Source organism: Papio anubis, chromosome 12 (assembly GCF_008728515.1).
Source record: "Papio anubis isolate 15944 chromosome 12, Panubis1.0, whole genome shotgun sequence".
Lineage (NCBI taxonomy): Eukaryota > Metazoa > Chordata > Mammalia > Primates > Cercopithecidae > Papio > Papio anubis.
In genome coordinates this window covers 113,258,131-113,279,778 of record NC_044987.1, presented here as the reverse complement: position 1 = coordinate 113,279,778, position 21,648 = coordinate 113,258,131, and the positions used below count along the sequence as shown (strand labels likewise).

The window sequence follows — 21,648 nt, the reverse complement described above, 5'->3', positions numbered from 1 at the left end:
GCAAGTAATCAACCAATCAAAGACAGGGATTATCAGTCCCATCTCTGTTTACAGAAGAGTTCTCACACTGTCTGGAATCCCTTTATTCTTACTGATGACGTCAAATGGATTTCTTCGTGTGGGTGACAGCTACTGATATTTATTGCATTAAAATTAAAACTGGCCAGGCACAGTGGCTCATGCCTGTAATCCCAGCACTTTAAGAGGCCGAGGCAGGTGGATGACGAGGTTAGGAGTTTGAGACCAGCTTGAACAACATGGTGAAAGGCCTATCTCTACTAAAAGTACAAAAATTAGCCAGGCGCAGTGGCGTGTGCCCATAATCCCAGCTACTCCAGAGGCTGAGGCAAGAGAATCGCTTGAACCTGGGAGATTGCAGTGAGTGGAGATCACGCCATTGCACTCCAGCCTGGGTGACAGAGCAAGACACTGTCTCAAAAAAAAAAATTACAACTGAGAAAATGTCACACTATTAACTCATGTAAAATTATATTACAGGGTCAGGCGCAGTGGCTCATGCCTGTAATCCTAGCACTTTGGGAGGCCGAGGCAGGCAGATCAATTGAAGCCAGGAGCCTAGCCAACTTGGCAAAAACCTGTGTCTACTAAAAATACAAAAATGAGCCAGGTGTGGTGGTGTGCACCTGTAATCCCAGCTACTTGGGAGGCTGAGGCACAAGAATCGCTTGATCCCAGGAGGCAGAGGTTGTAGTGAGCCGAGATGGTGCCACTGCACTCCAGCCTGAGTGACAAAGCAAAACTCCATCTCAAAAAACAAAACAAAACAATAATAATAATAATGATAATAATAAAGCCAGGCACAATGGCTCATGCCTATAATCCCAGCACTCTGGGAGGCTGACATGAGGGGATTGCTTCAGCCTGGGAGGTTGAGACTGCAATGAGCCAAGATCATGCCATTCCACTCTAACCTGGGTGACACAGTGAGAACCTGTCTCAAAAAATAAAAAATAAAAAAAATTTATCGGCCAGGCACAGTGGCTCAAGCCTGTAATCCCAGCACTTTGGGAGGCCGAGACGGGCGGATCATGAGTTCAGGAGATCGAGACCATCCTGGCTAACACGGTGAAACCCCGTCTCTACTAAAAAAATACAAAAAACTAGCCGGGCGAGGTGGCGGGCGCCTGTAGTCCCAGCTACTCGGGAGGCTGAGGCAGGAGAATGGCGTAAACCCGGGAGGCGGAGCTTGCAGTGAGCTGAGATCCGGCCACTGCACTCCAGCCTGGGCGACGGAGCGAGACTCTGTCTCAAAAAAAAAAAAAAAATTATCAACCAAAGTCATGGAGAACCAACCCAAGTTTTGTCTACAACCATGATTCTTACAGTTTTTGGTTTCAGGACTCTTTGCATTTTGAAAAATAACTGAACACTCAGAAGTTTTTGTTTATATGAATTGTATCTATCGATATTTACTATATTGGAAATTCAAATGAGGAAAAATTTAAACATGTATCAATTCATTTAACAGAACATGAGTAAACTCATTACATGTAAACATAAATGACTAATCTTTAATAAAAAACTTATTTTCCAAACCACAACTAAATATATACCAAAGAAAATCTACCTGATGAACTAATCTTATAATGCAATCAAAACACAACAGCTGACCAAAAAACAGGCCAGAGGCGGTGGCTCACGCCTGTAATCCCAGCACTTTGGGAGGCCAAGGTGGGCAGATCACCCGAGGTAAGGAGTTCGAAACCAGCCTGACCAACATGGAGAAACCCCGTCTCTACTAAAAGGCAAAATCAGCCAGGCATGGTGGCAGGTGCCTATAATCCCAGCTACTGGGGAGGCAGAAGCAGGAGAACTGCTTGAACCTGGGAGGCGGAGGTTGTAGTGAGCCGAGATTGTGCCACCACACTCCACCCTGGGTGATAAAGTGAGACTCTGTCTCAAAAAACAACAAATACTAACAAATTAAAGAAACAAAACAAACAAAAAACAGATGAGTATAAAAACTGAAAAATTTAGGCCGGGCGCAGTGGCTCACGCCTGTAATCCCGGCACTTTGGGAGGCCAAGGCGGGTGGATCATGAGGTCAGGAGCTCGAGACCATCCTGGCTAACACAGTGAAACCCCATCTCTACTAAAAATACAAAAAATTAGCAGGACATAGTGGTGGGTGCCTGTAGTCCCAGCTACTCGGGAGGCCAAGGCAGGAGAATGGCGTGAACCCAGGAGGGGGAGCTTGCAGTGAGCTGAGATCACGCCACTGCACTCCAGCCTGAGTGACAGAGCAAGAGAGACTCTGTCTCATTTAAAAAAAAAAAATCTGAAAAATTTAAAAATCAAAAAAAAAAAAGAGAAAAACAAAAAATAAGGCAGGTTGCAGTAGCTCATACCTAGCTCTTTGGGAGGCCAAGGTTGGCAGATCACTTAGGCCAGGAGTTCAAGACCAGCCTGGCCAACATGGCGAAACACTGTCTCCACTAAATATACAAAAATTAGCCGGGTGTGGTAGCACACACCTGTAATCTCAGCTACTTGGGAGATGGAGGTGGGAGGATCAACTGAGCCTAGAGAGGTCAAGGCTGCAGTGAGCTGAGATCACACTACTGCACTCCAGCGTGGGCGACAAAGTAAGACTCTGTTTGAAAATAAATAAACAAGCAATAAAGGAATGAAAAGGGAAAATGAGAAAAAAAATTTAAGATATAAAAAAAGGGGAGAAAAAGAATAAACAAGCCACATATTTTAAAGAACAATAACAAAAAAAACCAACAAAACCCACAGGGCCAGTGGTGTATGTATCAGAAGGAAAAGATCAGTTATCTTTGGTCAAAGTCCCTCACATCACAGGAACTAGAGGGACTGCAAACCAAAGTACTGAATGCCTCTTTGAGACCCAGGCAGGGATTATACTGGGGCTGGGAACAGCAAAACAAGGGCTCCTTATGAAGTCATAGCAAGTAACCAACCAACGCAACAAGACAAGGGCCCCATGTTTTGTCTACTACTGTGGTTTTCTCACCTTTGGTCTCAAGAACTTTTTATATGCTTAAAAAATTATTGAGGACTACACAGCTATCTTATTAGAAACTGAAACTAATTAAAAAAAATTTATTAATCCATTCAAGATAATAAACCCACATGTTTATGCTAATAACCTTTTTAAAATAAAAAACTTGTATTTTCCAAAACAAAATGAAATTTCACCACAAGAGTAGCAGTGCTTTACATTCTTGCACATCTTTTTAATGTCTGGCTTAATGAAAGACAGTTGACTTCTCTCTCATATCTGCTTCTGCATTCCATGTGTTTTCATAAGTTGTTTTGGTTGAAATATACGAAGAAAATCTCACTTCACAGAGACATGTAGTTGAAAAACAGAGTTCAATAGCCTTTCGGATACTGAGGATTTTCTTCTTTGATACTACATCAAAATTCACCAAGTGGTAGTTTTTAAAGGCTAGTTGCAATGTGGAACCTGAAATCTTATCAATAAACATTTCATATACTTTTACGTTAAAATCCATTAGTCATCCTGCACTTTGTTTTTTTTTTTTTTTTTTTGAGACGGAGTCTTGCTCTGTCGCCCAGGCTGGAGTGCAGTGGCTGGATCTCAGCTCACTACAAGCTCCACCTCCTGGGTTTACACCATTCTCCTGCCTCAGCCTCCCGAGTAGCTGGGACTACAGGCGCCTGGCTAGTTTTTTTGTATTTTTTAGTAGAGACGGGGTTTCACCATGTTAGCCAGGATAGTCTCGATCTCCTGACCTCGTGATCCGCCCGTCTCGGCCTTCCAAAGTGCTGGGATTACAGGCTTGAGCCACCGCGCCCGGCCCACTTTGTTTTTTGTTTTTGTTTTTGTTTTTTTGGAGATAAGGTCTCACTCTGTTGCCCAGGTTAGGGTACAGTGGCACAATCACAACTTACTACAGCCTTGACCTCTTGGGTTCCAGTGATCTTCCCACCTCAGCCTCCTGAGTGGCTAGGACTACAGGTGCATATCACCAGTGTTAGCTAATTTTAAAAAAATTTTAGCAGAGATGATGAGGTCTTGCCATGTTGCCCAAGCTAGTCTTGAACTCCTGACCTCAAGCAATCCTCCCTCCTCAGCTTCCCAAAGTGCTGGTATTACAGGGGTGAGCCACCATGCCTGGCCTCATCCTGCACTTTGAATGGCTCTTTTACCCACTAGAATTCTGGAAAATATTTCTTCACTGACTTGTGCAGAATTTCCAAATACTGATATTTCACACAATATCAAAAAATCACACTCATTAATTTTACTACCAATCTCAGAAAAGTTTTAGCAGACACAAGTTTTCCAAAATTCTAATTTTCACTTGAAAACTTGAATTTTATCAGTGGCAAAAATGACAGGCTCACCTTTTTCATTTTCATAAAATGTCCATATGAACAACTCTAGTTTGTCCATCAGCTGTTCTTTCAAGAAAAAATTATGATCCCTGCAGCTGGTTCAGCTCCAACACACACGCTTTCCTCAAGTTTGGCATACAGCAGCAATGCTTCATGGATACTTTGTATTTCATCACTTGGAATACCTTTTTTTTTTTTTTTGAGATGGTGTCTCCCTGTTGTTGGCCCGGACTGGAGTGCAATGGCACGATCTCGGCTCACTGCAATTCTTCTGCCTCAGCCTCCCGAGTAGCTGACATTACAGGTGCCCACGACCACGCCCAGCTAATTTTTGTACTTTTAGTAGAGACAGGGTTTCACCATGTTGGTCAGGCTGGTCTCAAACTCCTTACCTCAGGTGATCCACTCGCTTTGGCCTCCGAAAGCGTTGGGATTACAAGCATAAGTCACCACGCCTGGCCTAAAGAGACCTTTATTAAAGGGTTGATAAAATAAAAGGCTGGGCATGGTGGCTCATGCCTGTAATTCCTGCACTGTGGGAGGCTGAGGCAGGCGGATCACTCGAGGTCAGGAGTTAAGACCAGCCTGGCTAACATAGTAAAACCCTGTCTCTACCAAAAAAAACCCAAACAACAACAACAACAACAAACAAATAGAAAAACTAGCCAGGCGTGGTGGTGCGAACCTGTAGTATCAGCTACTGGGGAGGCTGAGGTGGGAAAATAACTTGAACCCGGGAGGCAGAGGTTGCAGTGGGCTGAGGTCGCACCACTGCACTCCAGCCTAAGCAACACAGTGAGATCTTGTCACACACACACACAAAATTAATAGTTTTGGCCAGGCATGGTGGCTTATGCCTGTAATCCCAGCACTTTGGGAGGCTGAGGCAGGTGGATCACCTGAGGTCAGGAATCCCAGACGAGCCTGGCCAACATGGCAAAACCCTGTCTCTACTAAAAATACAAAAATCAGTCGGGCGAGGTGGCAGGTGCCTGTAATCCCAGCTACTTGGGAGGCTGAGGCAGGAGAATCACTTTAACCCAGGAGGCAGAGGTTGCAGTGCGCAGAGATCATGCCATTGCATTTGAGCCTGGGAGACAAAGTGAGACTCTGTTTCAAAAAAATAAATAAAAATAAATAAAATAAATGAATAAATTTAAAAAATAGTCTTTAGTCCTTCATTCAACACATTCTCAAGTAACAACGGCTTTTATTTTTCAACCACAAGTTTGTGGTGGGAAAGACCATGACAATGACCACTGGTAGAGTTTATTGCCACTTCCTTGATCCATGTTACGGCGCCAGCAGTTTTCTCCACCACTGCTTCTGCACCAAGGGTGCAAATGGAAATAAAGTTGTTCCAGGATAAATCACGAGATTCAGGAAGTTATTCAACCCTTTGAATATTTATCACCATTTGTATCTGCTTCTGAGCATTCACATAAAATAAATTATTCTTTGATGAGCAGTTGGTGCTGATACAGCAAGTCGAGCCACGTCTATAGATTTGCTCATTTGTAATGTGAAAGTAAAATTCTGTAAATAAGATATTAACTTGGTCTTCATGTGTGCAGCTACATCTTTTCTGTTGAGACGGAGTTTTGCTCTTCTCGTCCAGGCTGGAGAGGGATGGCACGATCTCGGCTCACTGCAACCTCCACCTCCTGGGTTCAAACGATTCTCCTGCCTCAGACTCCCGAGTAGCTGGGATTACAGGCATGCACCACCATGCCCGGCTAACTTTTGTACTTTTAGTAGAGATGGGGTTTCACCATGTTGGCCAGGTTAGTCTCGAACTCCTGACCTCAGGTGATCCACCTGCCTCGGTCTCCCAAAGTGCTGGGATTACAGGCATGAGCCACTGCGCCTGGCTAAATCTTGAATTTAATGAATCCTGGTAACATCTGAAGTGGCACTACCTTGAATTTTACTGACTTTTCATCCAGTGGGCATTCAGGAATGTCAGCTGTTCAAGACTTCATTAGTCTCTCAGATTCTGTGTGGGCTTTTCCAGTCAGCGCAATGTGGCAACTTATCCTGATAGATAAAAGGCTTCAGTGACTTTTTTATTTCTAGTTTAAAAGCTGGAAGAAATTTTGGCTTTTAAAGAGCTCATAGTACACACGCATAAAATACACAAGTCCTTTTTCTTTAAACTCTAAATGATCTTGAAAGAATGCCACAACTTAACTGGTACCATAATACTACATGAAAATGTTCTATCGCATAAGACACAGTAAGGTACATTATGAACATTTATGAAACTGGGAAGATAGTTTTCATTATAGTTTATTTCTTTTCTGCTTTTTTTTTTTTTTTAGTTCTTATTTACAGTTTTGCCCAGTTTCTTTAGAGTTCTCCTTTATACTTGTTGGTATGTCCATTTTAGTATTTTTCAACATACAAATTGCAGCTATGGGTTGAAAAAGCAAGTCTTCTAATCTCCCTTTTGTAAGCCAACAATTCACCCTTACATATAAGGGAAATATTATAATTTTTTTTCTATTTTAAAGTGCTAAAATAAGTTGTCAATAAAATTTTTAAAATTAGTTTTCCCAAAAAAAATTTTTTTTTTTTAGATATGGAGTCTCGCTCTGTCACCCAGGTTGGAGTACAGTGGCGCGATCTCGGCTCACTGCAAGCTCCGCCTCCCAGGTTCACGCCATTCTCCTGCCTCAGCCTCCCGAGTAGCTGGGACTACGGGCGCCCGCCACCACGCCCGGCTGATTTTTTGTATTTTTAGTAGAGACGGGTTTTCACCATGTTAGCCAGGACGGTCTCGATCTCCTGACCTCGTCATCCGCCCGCCTTGGCCTCCCAAAGTGCTGGGATTACAGGCATAAGCCACCACGTCCAGCCTTCCCAAAAGTTTTTACAAGAAACTTTTACAAGTAGTACTTACTTCTTATATTTCCTCAAAGGTTCCAGGAAAATGTTGGGATTTCAAAATAAGGATTTATTAGACAGTAATGAAGTGTACAAAAAGATTATAGCACTTACAACTGAAGAAAGCTAGTAAGAGCACAGGAGTACTGAGAACAAACTGAGTTCATCAATGAAAACTTCCATATTTTTACCTTAAAGTACTACCTTAAAAATTATAGATAACACAAGAATACAGAATTACACATTTCATTAGCCAGAAGAATGTGATGTCACCACACATCATTTAGCCTCTGGAAAATGTCACTGTATACTGGTGAGGGAATGAGAGTGAAAAAGGCAACACTGTGTTAATATTATGATGAACAGAATTTTGACTTCGTGCATCACCTGAAACAGTCTGAGGGTCTCCAGATCACAATTAGAACCGAATTCAATATTACAGTGTCCAAAATTCTCAAGTACCTCTCCAGATCTCTCCCAAGACAGGGCATTCCTGATAGGTTAGAGAAAACAGTCTAGAATCAGTTTAAACGCTGTCACCAGGGAAACCAGAATGCTGTCCCTAATAAGTCACCAAGACTGGCTTTACTGAGAGAGGTGGCTCCAGAAACATGGAAAAAAACCAAAAAGCAAAACAAACAAACAAAAACTACACCATGTTTTCTAAAGCAGTGAATCCTTAAATGTACAGAAATCAGAGGAACGAGAGAAAAAAAGGACCAGGTGGTCTGGGATTCTATAACTGAAGGAGATCTTGGACTATCAAAATTCATACCCTGAGCCACGACATAAACAGGGCACAGAAACAGGTTAGGGAGAGTGGAACAAAGAAATGAAAAACCTAAGATGGACTGGAGCAAGGACATGATAATGAAGAAAGGGAGTTCAAAGAAACCAAACAAAAAATGAAAGTGAAACAAGTCAGCAGAGGGGGCAAAAGGAAGAGGAAAATACAATGAAAGAAATAGTCCCTGATGAGTTCTTTTTAAAAAAATTTTTGAAATTTTTGTAGAGATGAACTCTCACCATGTCGCCAAGGCTGGTCTCAAGCAATCCTCCAGCCTCACGTGATCCTCCTGCCTCAGCCTCCCAACGTATTGGGATTCCAGGTGAGTCACTATGCCTGGCATCTCCATGAGTTCTAAGGGGACACTGTTACCTTCCCCCAGTCACAGCTGCAATGTGAAAAAACTAAGCAACTTACCTGCTGCTCTGAGAAGGCATGCAGGCTCCAGAAATGGCAAGTGATGAAGATAAACAAGCAACCAATGGAGACCAAAATCTGAGCTCCAGATTCAAAGTCCACAAATTCCCAGGAGCAGAAATGCCTGTGTCCCTTCAGGTCTCTGAAAGGGAGGTAACAAGAACCTGCCCTTGAAGGCCACTCTACAAGGGAAAAAGGAACCTACAATCATGGGCTGCTAGGTTCCCACGTGGTCTTTAAGAAAAACTGGGTGCTTTCTCCTGTGGCCAAAGGGTCAATACCCTACTTGAAGAAAGGAACATGGCTGAGTGTGTAATCCCAGCACTTTGGGAGGCCAATGCAGGAGGATCACTTGAAGCCAGATACTCAAGACCAGCCTGGGCAACACAGTAAGAACCCATGAGAAAAAAAAAGAAAGGAAGAAAGAAAAAAAGAGAAAAGAAAAAAGAAAGGAACATGATGGTATGAATCCCTGATCTTGGTGCTGCAGAGAACCCTAGGGCTTCCCCTTTGACACACAGATCTCAACTCTCAAAAAACTCAAGCTCTGGTGACTTTGGATTTGGCCTTCTAGCTACAGATGAGGCTACACATCCACCACCATCATTTGCAACACAGAAATATAGGCAGGCAGCAGGTGGTGATTTTTTAATTACTTTAATCAAGAAAACTACTTAATATTTGATGCCTTACAAAACATGAGCTAGGCCGGGCGCGGTGGCTCAAGCCTGTAATCCCAGCACTTTGGGAGGCCGAGACGGGCAGATCACGAGGTCAGGAGATCGAGACTATCCTGGCTAACACAGTGAAACCCCATCTCTACTAAAAAAATACCAAAAAAAACTAGCCGGGCGAGGTGGCGGGCGCCTGTAGTCCCAGCTACTCGGGAGGCTGAGGCAGGATAATGGCGTAAACCTGGGAGGCGGAACTTGGAGTGAGCCGAGATCCGGCCATTGCACTCCAGCCTGGGCGACAGAGCGAGACTCCATCTCAAAAAAAAAAAAAACAAACAAACAAAAAAAACAACATGAGCTAAAAGTGTTATCAGAAGTACATGAATCTCTCCAGTAGCACTCCACTTTTTTTCAGATAGATGACTGGTAAAAAAGCAAACTAGGCCGGGTGCAGTGGTTCACGCCATAATCCCAGCACTTTGGGAGGCCAAGGCTGGCAGATCATGAGGTCAGGAGTTCGAGACCAGCCTGGTCAACATGGTGAAACCCCCGTCTCTACTAAAAATACAAAAAAAAAAAAAAAATTAGCCAGGCATGGTGGCGGGTGCCTGTAATCCCAGCTACTCAGGAGGCTGAGGCAGGAGAACTGCTTGAACCCAGGAAGCAGAGGTTGCAGTGAGCCAAGATGCTGCCATTGCACTCCAGCCTGGGCAACAAGAGCAAGATTCCATCTCAAAAAAAAAAAAACAAAAAACAAAAAACAGAGATGTTAGAAAAAGCGCCTATAGGACCCCAATGGGTTGAAGATGCCAGGAGAACAAGATTTTTTCAACTGATAACAGAGAAATTCCAAACATCACCCCTTATACTGACCTAGAGTTGTGTGGTGCTCAGATAAAATTCACTGTGTTGTTCAACTGGAACAATAATGGCAATGATTATTCTGCTGTGCCAGGCACTATTCTAAAAGGTTTCTATTCATTAACTCTTAATACTCATAACAGCTATACCTATAAGATAGGTACTATTCTCCCATTTTACAGATGAGCAAACAGACACAGAGGGAACCTAAGATGACAGGAGACAATGATCCAGGATTCCAATACAAGAAATCTAGCCACAAAACCTGCTCTTATTGTTTGTCTGAGATACAGTCTCGCTTTGTTGCCCAGGCTGGAGTGCGGTGGTATGATCTCTATTCACTGCAACCTCCACCTCCCGGATTCAAGTGATTCTTGTGCTTCAGCCTTCTGAGTAGCTGGGACTACAGGTGTATGCTACTACGCCAGGCTAATTTTCGTATTTTCAGTTGAGATAGGGTTTTACCATGTTGGTCAGGCTGGTCTCGAACTCCTGACCTCAAGTGATCCGTCTGCCTTGGCCTCCCAAAGTGCTGGGATTACAGGCATGAGCCACCGCGCCCAGCCCACCAAACCTGCTCTTAACCATAGTGGAACCACTTATCGGAAGTCAAAAAGTGTTCAAAAAGTGTGGGACTCTCCACTCAGCTGTGCCATAAGCTCAACATAATCAGTACGCTATGTGACATGGAGCTGGCCTAAGGAACCCCACTTCCTGTGACTGGAGAACCGGTAATTCAAACTTTCATGGGCAAAAAGACAAAGCAACAATCTCCAAGTGCCTTCAACACTACATGCAAAGATAGCCAATGACAGTCTTTTGTGGCGGAGAAGTAGGGAGTGATGGGGTGAGTGAAAGTCCAGAAGGTGGAGGGGTCAGGTATGACCTGTAGTCCCAATACTCTGGAAGCTAAGGTGGGAAAATCACTTGAGCCTAGGAGTTTGAGGCCGCAGTGAGCTATGATCACACCACTGCACACTAGCCTGGGTGACAGGGTGAGACCCTGTCTCTTAAAAACAATAAGGTCAGGCGCGGTGGCTCATGCCTGCAATCTCAGCACTTTGGGAGGCAGAGGCAGGTGGATCACGAGGTCAGGAGATCGGGACCATCCTGGCCAACATGGTGAAATCCAGTCTCTACTAAAAATACAAAAATTAGCCAGGTGTCACAGTCAGGCGCAGTGGCTCATGCCTGTAATTCCAGCACTTTGGGAGGCCGAGGCGGGCAGATCACGACGTCAGGAGATCGAGACCATCCTGGCTAACACGGTGAAACCCCGTCTCTTAGCCGGGCGTGGTGGCGGGCGCCTGTAGTCCCAGCTAGTCAGGAGGCTGAGGCAGGAGAATGGCATGAACCCGGGAGGCGGAGCTTGCAGTGAGCCGAGATCGCGCCACTGCACTCCAGCCTGGGTAACAGAACAAGACTCCGTCTCCAAAAAAAAAAAAAAAAATTAGCTGGGCGTGGTGGTGCATGCCTGTAATCCCAGCTACTCAGGAGGCTGAGGCTGGAGAATTGCTTGAATCTGGGAGGTGGAGGGCAGAGTGAGCCAAGATCGCTTCACTGCACTCCAGGCTGGGCAGCAAGAGTGAAATTCCGTCTCAAAAAAAAAAAAAAACCTAAGAAACAAAAAATTATCTACATGGTGGACCTGTGGCTCAGTCCCAGCTACTCTAGAGGCTGAGGCAGGAGAATGCAAACCGGGAGGCATGGAGCTTGCAGCAAGTGCTCCAGCCTGGGACGACAGAGCTTTTGTGACTCTATCTCTAAAAAAAAAAAATTAGCTTTCGGGCGTGGTGCATGCTCAGTAATCCTGCTTCCAGCTACTCAGGAGGGGCTGAGGCTGAGAATCGTTTGAATCTGGAGGTGGAGGGTGCAGTGAGCCAAGATCGCTTCACTGCACTCCAGGCTGGGCAGCAAGAGTGAAATTCCGTCTCAAAAAAAAAAAAAAAAACCTAAGAAACAAAAAATTAGCCTGGCATGGTGATCAGGCTCAGGCCCCAGCTACTCAGAGGCTGAGGCAGGAGAATGGTGTGTGAACTCCGGGAGGCGGAGCTTGCAGTGTCTCCAGCCTGACGCACAGAGCCAGACTCCCCATCTCAAAAAAAAAAAAAAAAAAAAAAAAAAAAAAAAAAGCTTAGCTGTGTGTGGTGGCGCGCCTGTAGTACCAGCTACTTGGGAGACTAAGGCAGGAGAATTGCTTGAAACTGGGAAGCGGAGGTTGCAATGAGTTGAGACTGTGCCACTGTACTCCAGCCTGGGCAACAGAGCAAGACTCCGTCTCAAAAAAACACAACAAAAAGAAGGTGGAGAAAAAAGGGAGCTGCACGTGGGATATCAGAAAACAAAGCAAAACTCATACTGAAATGGTAATTAGAAGCAATGAGTAGCTCACTGTAGTAAAAACAGGGGCGACCAGCCCCCAAGGACAAGGTCTAGGCTGGAGCTCTGTCTGCAGGTAGTCACACTCACTAATTGCTAAACATTCATATTTTGGCATTTCCTGCTTAGCTGGGAGACTGGGAAACAATCCTACCTGGCTGGGCCTTGCTCCCTGAGAAAGACTCCCTACTGCTATTGCAGGTCACACATGGTGACCCGTAGCTCCCACCTTTCCTACAGGTTGTTTCCTGAAGTCCCTGTAAGCTGCCACAGACCAAAAGCTATTTTTTCTCTCTTTTCTTTCCCAGCAGGCCTGGAGAGACAGTCCCATTGCATGGACCAAAAAAGGCCTGGGGTGTCACTGAATTTAGCAGCCAAATCATAGCAGTAAGGAGTCCTGATCCTCTTCCAGACCCATAAATGAGGAGCCAAAGGCAGACCCAGTTCCTTCCTCCTGGCCAGGCTGAGGGCCTTTTGCCAAGCTGTGAATTGGGAAGAGGGACCACAAGAAGGAGCTATGGCTTAGAGCTTTCAGTGAAAGGTGTATAAAGCAAAGCTGCCTTCAGTTCAGCATAGGGCGGAGAGAAAGCCTCCTCCCTGGAGTGAAGGACCAGCTCAGAACCCATTCAGTGTTTGGGGAGAAGGGGGTTGTTTACAATAGATGGCTTCCAAACTTCCGCCTCAACGAACACAGCCCCAAAGGAGGCCGACCTTCATATTGCCAACTTCCCAAAGAGCACACAAGAAAATAGGCCGAGGCTGCCTAAAACCAGCTTGACTGGTTCTACAGAGAAGCCCCTGGTCTGCTCCGCCTTCCTCATGTTAAAAAGAAAAAGGCCAAAAAGGTGGCTGGGAGCCAGTCACTGAACACAGCCCTCCTCTCTTCCTGTCCGGCACCAGTTGTCCCTCAGGATCACCTAGCCACCAGTATCAGTGTCCATCTCCCCTCCTCTCCTACCAAATCTTCTGTTCATTTAGTTTTATAAGCATAAAACTAATAATTTGGTGTAAAAAGGAAATGGATTTACTTTTGCCATTTTTGCCATTTTCAAATGAGAAATGTAAGGAATAACTGCAAGTGGGGGAAGCGCCAACCCAAAGACAGACATCTGTGGAAAGAACCCCCACAGGGACTGACAAACCTTATTTATCTTGAGATGGGGTCTCACTTTGTTGCCCAGGCTGGAATGCAGTGGCATGATCATAGCTCACTGCAGCCTCAACTTCCCAGGCTCAAGTGATCCTCACATCTCAGCCTTCTAAGTAGCTGGGATACAGGCACGTGCTACCACACCCAGGTAACTTTTAAAAAATTTTTTTGGCCGGCAAGGTGGCTCATGCCTATAATCCTAGTACTTTGGAAGGCTGAGACAGATCATGAGGTCATGAGTTCAAGATACCAATATAGTGAAACCCTGTCTCTACTAAAAATACAAAAATTAGTGGGATACAGTGGCATACGCCTGTAATCCCAGCTATTCAAGAGGCTGAGGCAGGAGAATCACTTGAACCCAGGAGGCGGAGGTTGCAGTGAGCTGAGATGACACCACTGCACTCCAGCCTGGGCGACAGAGCAAGACTCTGTCTCAAAAAAAAAAAAATTTTTTTTTTTTTGGTAGAAATGAGGTCTCGCTATGTCGCCCAGGCTGGTCTTGAACTCCTGGGCTCAAGTGATCCTCCTGCCTTGGCCTCCCGAAGTGCTGGGATTACAGATGTGAGCCACCACACCTAGCTTGAGAAACTTGAAACATTCTAGACAAAAACAGATATGAAGATAAAGGGATCTAGCCTATTTATATTCATCAGAGGAGGAGCTGTCTAGAGGGCAAGAGGAGGAACTGGGATGCCTCCTCCTCTGAGACACAACTGGAAATCAAGAGGCCAGACTCTCTCTTGGTGTTGTTTTAGAATCAGCTGTAACATCTCAGTCTAAAAGATGAGCAATGATGCCGGGCACGGTGGCTCACTCCTGTAATCCCAGCACTTTGAGAGGCCAAGGCAGGCAGATCACTTGAGTTCAGGAGTTCAAGACCAGCCTGGCCAACATGGTGAAACCCCGTCTCTACTAAAAATACAAAAAGTGGCCAGGTGTGGAGGTGCGCACCTGTAATCCCAGCTACTTGGAAGGCTGAGGCATGAGAATCTCTTGAACCCAGTGGGTGGAGGTTGCAGTGAGCTGAGCTCGTGCCACTGCATTCCAGCCTGGGTGACAGAGCAAGACTGTCTCAAAAAAAAAAAAAAAAAAAAAAGATGAGCAATGACCTTCAATGGCCTATACCATAAAGGAAGGGGGCGGGGGGCAGTAACATTCTGCTCAGAAGTCAGAACTTTCAGGGTTAACCTGGGGATAGCCTGGCTCTCCAGCAGTGGGAAGAGGGTGACTTCCTCCCCCACAGGTTTGTAAAGGCTTACTCTTCCCTTTGCTGAGACAGAAGGGGGAAAATGCATAGATAACACTTCTGTGACTCACTCATGTTTGATGAAGGCTGGGAGGTAGCCTGGAGAATCCAAGCTTCAAGCACAAAACGTACAAATACTGGAATCTCCCGTCAAGAGAAGGAAATTCAGCCACCTATCTGGTTTGTCATTTTGCTGAACTTCCACTGAAGGAGGAAGGGCCAGATTTAAACTCCACCCACCCTTTCCACATCCTTCTCAATTTTTGCTTTGATGGGAAAGTGGGGAAACTGGTGGCCCCACCATGGCTAAAAGAGAATAAAATCCTTTCTACACTTCTCAAAGCAGAGGCCTAGCAGCTCCAGTCCACAGCTTAACCAAGCAGAGGGAATAGGGGCTGGCCCTGGTTACCGTAGGAAAGCCTCATCAGGCAGTCTCAGGGAAGGAAGATGACCACCCTCCTCACTCTTTCCATCTGCTGAGGTTACTTCATTCCAATCCATTAACGGGCTTCAAAGTGCTGCTGGGGAGAGTCCATTTAGCAGAGAAGCTATCACAGGGCCAAAGGTGGCGCCCACCCCCTACCCCATTTGTCGATAATGGGCCACAAAGTCTGAGGCTTGGCTGCACTCTAGACATAAAATATTCATTCAAGTCGACATAATACATATATAGGAACCTCATGGAAGCTCCCGGGAGAAGAGTAGTGCCAGCCAGGTGGCTAAGTGCTCAATGAGAAAGAGTTCATGAAGGCCTGGGTTAGTCCTGATCAAATGCCCACAGAGAATTGGGTTGTTCTGTCCAAAGGGGAAACAATCTAGTCTGAGAAGTTCTGACTCCCAAGAGCTCTAACCCTGCAAACCTCTTAAGCAAACAGTCTCAATCTTTTCCTACCTCACAGGCACCAGCTCTGCTTAGGACATTTATGTTGAGAAAAATCTCCAGCCCAATCTTTGGTTAGTCTGAAAGATTCAGTTATCCCTGTGTAAACTTTTATTTGAACCTGCAGCAGGCCAAGTTTCAACAACTGCCTTATATCCATCTGTTTAGCTACTTCCCAAAGTCCATAAACTGGAGAAAAGTAATTTTTTTTTTTTTTCTGAGATAGTGTCTTGCTCTGTCACCCAGGCTGAAGTGCAATGGCACAAACACAGCTCAATGCAGTCTCGACCTCCCCAGCTCAAGCCATCCTCCTGCCTCAGCCTTCTGTGTAGCTGCAACCACAGGCATGTGCCACCATGCCCAGCTAAATTTTAAAAAAAATTTTGTAGGTATGGAGTCTCACTTTATTGATCAGGCTGGTCTTGAACTCCTGGCCTCAAGCAATCCTCCTGCCTTGGCTTCCCAAAGTGCTAGGGTTACAGGCATGAGCCATGGTGCCTGACCAGAGAGAAATTATTATAGTTTACTAGGTACAGTTACTTTTACCAGGTTCAAAGGTTACGAACTCCAAGGACTCCCAAAGCCCTTGCTCTAACAACACGTCATTCCAGATCCCTACGGTCAAGCTGAAAGTGACACTATTTGGTCTGACATTCACCCATATTCCTAACCAGAAGGCAGCACCATCAAGGAGCCCCTGGCCAGAATCAAAGGACAGAGTGAGAATTAGCACCAGGACACACGGCTGCACAGCTCAGAGTGTGGAGTGAGATGCTAGCTAGCTCATCCAATCTACCTAAGTGACACCAAAAACAAAAAAAATATATTTACCCAGCAGATCACCTGAGGTCAGGAGTTTGAGACCAGCTTGGCCATCATGGCAAAACCCCATCTCTACTAAAAATACAAAAATTAGCCAGGCATGGTGGCAGGCGCCTGTAGTCCCAGCTACTCCGGGAGGATGAGGCAGGAGAACAGCTTGAACCCGGGAGGCGGAGGTTGCAGTGAGCCGAGATGGCATCACTGCACTCCAGCCTGGGTGACAGAGCAAGTCTCTGTGTCCAAAAAACAAAAAGAAAAAAAAAAAAGATTATATATATGTCCAGAGTCAACAATGGGGTCCAATGAAGAGTGTTTGGAGTACTTCGGCTATTTATAGGATCTTGTAACTTTGTTTTCTTCACCAGTACTTCCAAACTCCCCTTTCTAGAACTGAGAGAATAAACAATGCCACTCACCACCTAGAAGCCTGACAGCTGCCCCCTCCCTTCCCACTGTAGCAGGAGTGGGGCAAGTTTTCTCTCAATCCCTCTCTCATAGTTTCTGAGGCTCAGAGGTGGGGCAGGTCCCAGATCCAGTAGCCTCTCCCCCAGGTGTTATGAACTCTAGCAGGTGAACTCTGAAAGCTGGACCTTTCTCCAGGCTTGCCTGTGACTGCTGCTGCTGGCTGGAAGGCAAACAGTCATCTTGCTGATTGCTTTCACAACTGCCAAGCTTCCAGGCCAGCAGAGCCATTTGGAAAAGAAGTGAATTGAAAGCTCAGCTCACAGACTAACAATCCCCCAAGCTACCAGCCCCAGATTAGAACCCTCCTTCTGCAAAAGCAAGAAGTCTATGGCTGTGAACAAGCACATCTGGAATCAGGTGTCACAAAAACCATCTTAAAGACAGGGCTTGACTTTTTTTTTAGTCTCCTACTTTCGCTGTTATAAGCGAAGTCGACAGCAAACAGGCAATCTCCCTGCAACGCAAGGTTTATTTTTATGCTTCAACATTTTCTGTGTCTGTGTGTTTCAGAGTGATCAAAGGGCTCCTGGAAACAGGTTGTCATCAGCCACATTTTTAAAGAAGAGGGAGAGGAAGAGCAAGAAAAGAGACTGGAGACAACCAGTGGTGTTTGTTTACCTATTTTCTGGTAAAACCAGTTTAAATAATTTAAATTTAAATAAGGTGACAGAAGACCTTTAGGGGAGGAAATCAGCCCAACTAAATCCCCTTTTTAAAAAAAATAACATTAAGACTATAGTAATGACCAAGTTTCCATGACTACTTTAGCTAAAATCACAACAGGACCAAGAAGAGGTTTCTTTCACTTGGTGGCATGATCTATTCTCGGAGGTCAATGTTTGATATACCTGGCCTTGTGACCTGAGGAGCTGCTGTTTGTCTTTTTTCCTATTTTAAAGAATACAAGAATCAGGCCCAGCGCGGGGGCGTGGTGGCTCACGCCTGTAATCCCAGCACTCTGGGAGGCCAGATCACAGGTCAGGAGATTGAGACCATCCTGGCCAACATAGTGAAACCCCGTCTCTACTAAAATACAAAAAATTAGCCGGGAACGGTGGTGCGTGCCTGTAGTCCCAGCTACTCAGGAGGCTGAGGCAGGGGAATCACTTGAACCCGGGAGACGGAGATTGCAGTGAGCCAAGATTGCGCCACTGCACTCCAGCCTGGTGACAGAATGAGACTCCGTCTCAAAAAAAAAAAAAAAGAAAGAAAGAATACAGCAATGTGTCTGGGATAGGTGCATCCAAGGTTTTCCAAAGTCCCTGCTTTTACTGGAATGAGACTTCATATTAAGTCGATACAGTGATTGGCTACCCTGAGAACAGTAGAAGGTATGAAGGGGCTAAGGAGAATCTAAGTCCATAAAGAGTAGAAATAGGATGGGTAATCAATAATCATAACAGGATGACAACGTATGCAGCTACTGCTCTGGGCAAAGTTATCAAAGAGCTTACTTACATTTCCAAATGGTCACTGACTGCTGCTATCATGAAGTCAGTGGATGCGCACTACGGTGGAATCCCTACTATATGCTCAGCAGTACACTAGGCATGTAAGGAAGAGGGGAAATCAACACACATATCACAGGAAAATACCATGGCAATAATGCATTTACATGTAGTGAGCAGCACAAAGAAACCACACTGAGGCAGTCTGTTACTCTGCTCTGCTGAACACAATGCTCCCCACCAGCCTCACTGAGAGAGTAGGCACTCCATCGCCACTCCCCAAATGCCTGAGGGTGCCAGTCAGTCACTTGGTCTCCTCCTACCAGCTCACGATCAACAGTCTGGGAAAGTTCTCTGGTTAAGCAGGGTTTACCTGCTAAAACAGAGGTTGTGAGAGGAAAAAGGGTGGAAAAAGCAACCTCAAGAGGGCCTAGAGAAAGCAATTCCCAGTAAGGAGAGATAAACAGCCGGCAGGCAAGGGAGAGAAAGACTGCGAGACACCGAACATGCTCCTCTGTCTCCGAAGACCCACCTGTCCCATGAGAACCAGCTGCCGAACCCAGTGATGAAATGGAAATCAACCATCCCTCCCCTCTCAACCCCTATTTCACCCCTAGAAGCAAATAATCCACAAGTAATGAAAGGATCAACCCTGCAGAGAAAAACTCTGCCTAGAACTTCTTTTGAGTTCCTAACTGCCCAGGTGACAGAGAGCCAGGGGTAACAAAATAGAAAAACACAGTAAATGAAAGGACGTAAGATTTTTCAAAGAATGTTCACATGCAAGAGAATATAACAAGTGCTCTACCGGGCTACAAAGAAAGAGGGGAGTAAGAGGGAAACATAAAGGATGGAATGAGCGGAAAGAAGGCAAAAAGCACAGCAGCCCCGGGGCGGAAGCACTTCTTTTTCAAGTCAAGTTTTTTTGGCCTAGTAAAGTTCTCCACCAAGAAAGGTATGACAGGCAGGGGCCTCTGCACAGAGCAGTCAGCAAAGGACGCTAGAGACGGTAAAAGAAAGGGGAGGGGTGGAAAGTGGACGCCTCTGGGATCAAAAGTGAGATGACACAGAAAGGCTAAGACTTGGGTGACAAACCATAGCAGTGATTGCCAGGATGAGGGGGACCGTGCAGTCGTGAGGCTGAGGTGTAGCTCGAGAAACTAGCATGCAAAACACCCGGACTTCCTGGGAATTACAAAGACTTAGCCAATAGGAACAGAATGGATCCAAGCATGGTGGGGGGATACACAGGACATGAAGAAGGCAGGAGACTAACGTGGAGATGAAAGGCAACGCTGAGTAAAAGGTACAGTAAGGAAGATGCGGTGAGGGTGGAGAAACAGGAAGGCAACAAGCAAGAAAGAAAATACTCTAAGTGCCAGGCACGGGAGTGAAGACACAGAAAGTCATCATGGTTTGTGTTTCAGCGTACGAAGACAGAAAGGCAAAAATTGTGATGCAGCGAGGTCTGGGAAAGGACTGAGCAACAGGTTGTGTTAATACGGTGGGGCCAAGTGTCTTTCGGTTGGGAGGAAGAGCCTAGTAGAACCCTCACAGAGAGAAACAGGAGACCCCGGGACCTAAAAGCCAAACCCGAGGGCAAGAGAACAAGAGGGATCCAAAGACTCTGAAGGGAGTGATGATTGGAACCCCAAAGGCAACCTGTGGGAAAACTATGCGCATGACAGCTGTGGGGAAACACGGAAGCGACAAATGCCAGCGCCAGGATCCAGGGAGCTCCTGGAGCAAAGAAGGGAAAGTGATGAGCAAAGAGTAGGCGAAGGATTTGGAAAGGTGATGAGGGTGGAGCTGGTGGGTTGCAAGCAAGAGGGAGAGAACAATTTGGAAAACGAAGAAGCAGGATAGAAAAAGCTGGGGGAACTGCAAGGGGCCAGGGATCGAGAGCGCAGTCCAGGGCAAGGACCCTGAGGGTGATAACCAGAGACTGGCAGAACCGGTGCGGGCGGAGGGGAAGCGAGGCAGGAGAGACGAAGGGAGAGGTGGACAACGATCTGTGGCAAATCGCCGGGTGCTGCTATTCGAGGAGCGGGAGGGTGGCTGCTTTAAGCGTGGGTGGAGGAAGACCAGAAAGGCCCCTGAGAGAAAAAGGGAAGAGAAAGGGAAGCTGGGGAGGTGACACGGAAGAGCGCAGGAGGGCGGTGAGGGGAGAGGGGGTTGGCAGAAAGACAAGTGTGCAGCTTGGAGTCAGGACGAGGTGGGTCCCAGGTCAGGACTCGGAAGCGGGATGTGCGGAGCTGGAGCCGGGAGCCGGATGACAGGGCAGCCGAGGCTTGCAGGATGGCAGCAGGGGCACGAGGAGAGCAGAAGAGGGAGGAGGCTCCGCAAGGTGCAAGGGGCCCAGCCAGAGAATTCGGGGAGCCCTCGGGGCTCCTTACCTGCTCCGTGTCCCTCTCGTTCAGCGTGGGTAGGGGGGTCCGAGCGCTGGACATGGCGCCGGTATCTCGGGGGAGGGAACCGAGAAGCTTGGAGGAAGGGAGGGAAGGGAAGGCGCGGAGCCCGGCCGGGCGGGGCTTCTCACAGCAGGAGCACCCGCCGCATGGGCCCCGGCCGGGGGTGCGGGGAGGCCGGGCAGCCGCTCACGCCAGCCCGGGGATGCGCCGCTCGGGCTAGGCCGCGCCGGCTCCGAGCGGCTCCGGACCGCACCCCCCCGACCCCCGGCTGGGCTGTGCCGCCTTTCGGCCGGGCCGCGCCGCTCCGCCTACTCTCTGCCGCCGCAGCCGGCCGCCTGCCTCGCTCCTCCCCTGCCCTCAGCGGCACTGCTCCGCGCCCGGCACACAGGCAGCCGCCGCCGGACCTGCTGCTCCCAACATGGCCGCCACCACCGCCGGCCCTCGGCTCTTTCCGCCGGCAGCAGCCGGAAACATCCGAAGCGGCTAGAAACGGGAGGTGGGGCGCGCCTTCTCCTCCCGGCCACAGACTACGGGTGAATTCCGGAAACAGCCGAAGAAGGTAACCCCCGGGGACGCGCGCACCTCCTCGTAAGAAGACGAAGCTTCGGCTCTGTTTACGGAAATCCACGAAGCGACCCCGGTTACCTACCCCCTCAGCCCCCGTCCACAGACATCCAGCCACGCCCACCGGCCTTTCCCCGCCCACTTCAAGAGGGCTTTCGGCAGTTTCCGGAAATACCCGAAGCTGCTCCGCGTGCTGAGCCGGCCACGCCCCCTCCCACCGCCCTGCCTAGGGCGGTCGTCGGCCATTTCCGGCAACACCCGAGGCCCTCCGAGCACCCGGTCGTTTCCCCGGGTGACTCTCGGAA

General features: G+C 47.1%; 1 protein-coding gene across 12 annotated transcripts in view; it reads right to left on the bottom strand.

Moving 5' to 3' along the window:
• The window catches only part of MARK2 (microtubule affinity regulating kinase 2), a 75,575-nt gene extending 54,180 nt beyond the window's left edge, over nucleotides 1-21,395 (bottom strand). For 9 of the 12 annotated variants that reach the window (XM_021925618.2, XM_021925617.2, XM_021925619.2 and 6 more), the window contains exon 1: nucleotides 20,765-21,380. In XM_021925618.2, the coding sequence (XP_021781310.1) occupies nucleotides 20,765-20,818 (54 nt within the window). In that variant the 5' untranslated portion in view covers nucleotides 20,819-21,380. Of the gene's footprint in view, nucleotides 1-20,764 lie in introns of all 12 variants that reach the window. The other 3 variants (XM_021925616.2, XM_021925623.2, XM_003909642.4) reach the window with 2 other exon arrangements.
• Between the last annotated feature and the right edge of the window lie 253 nt (nucleotides 21,396-21,648).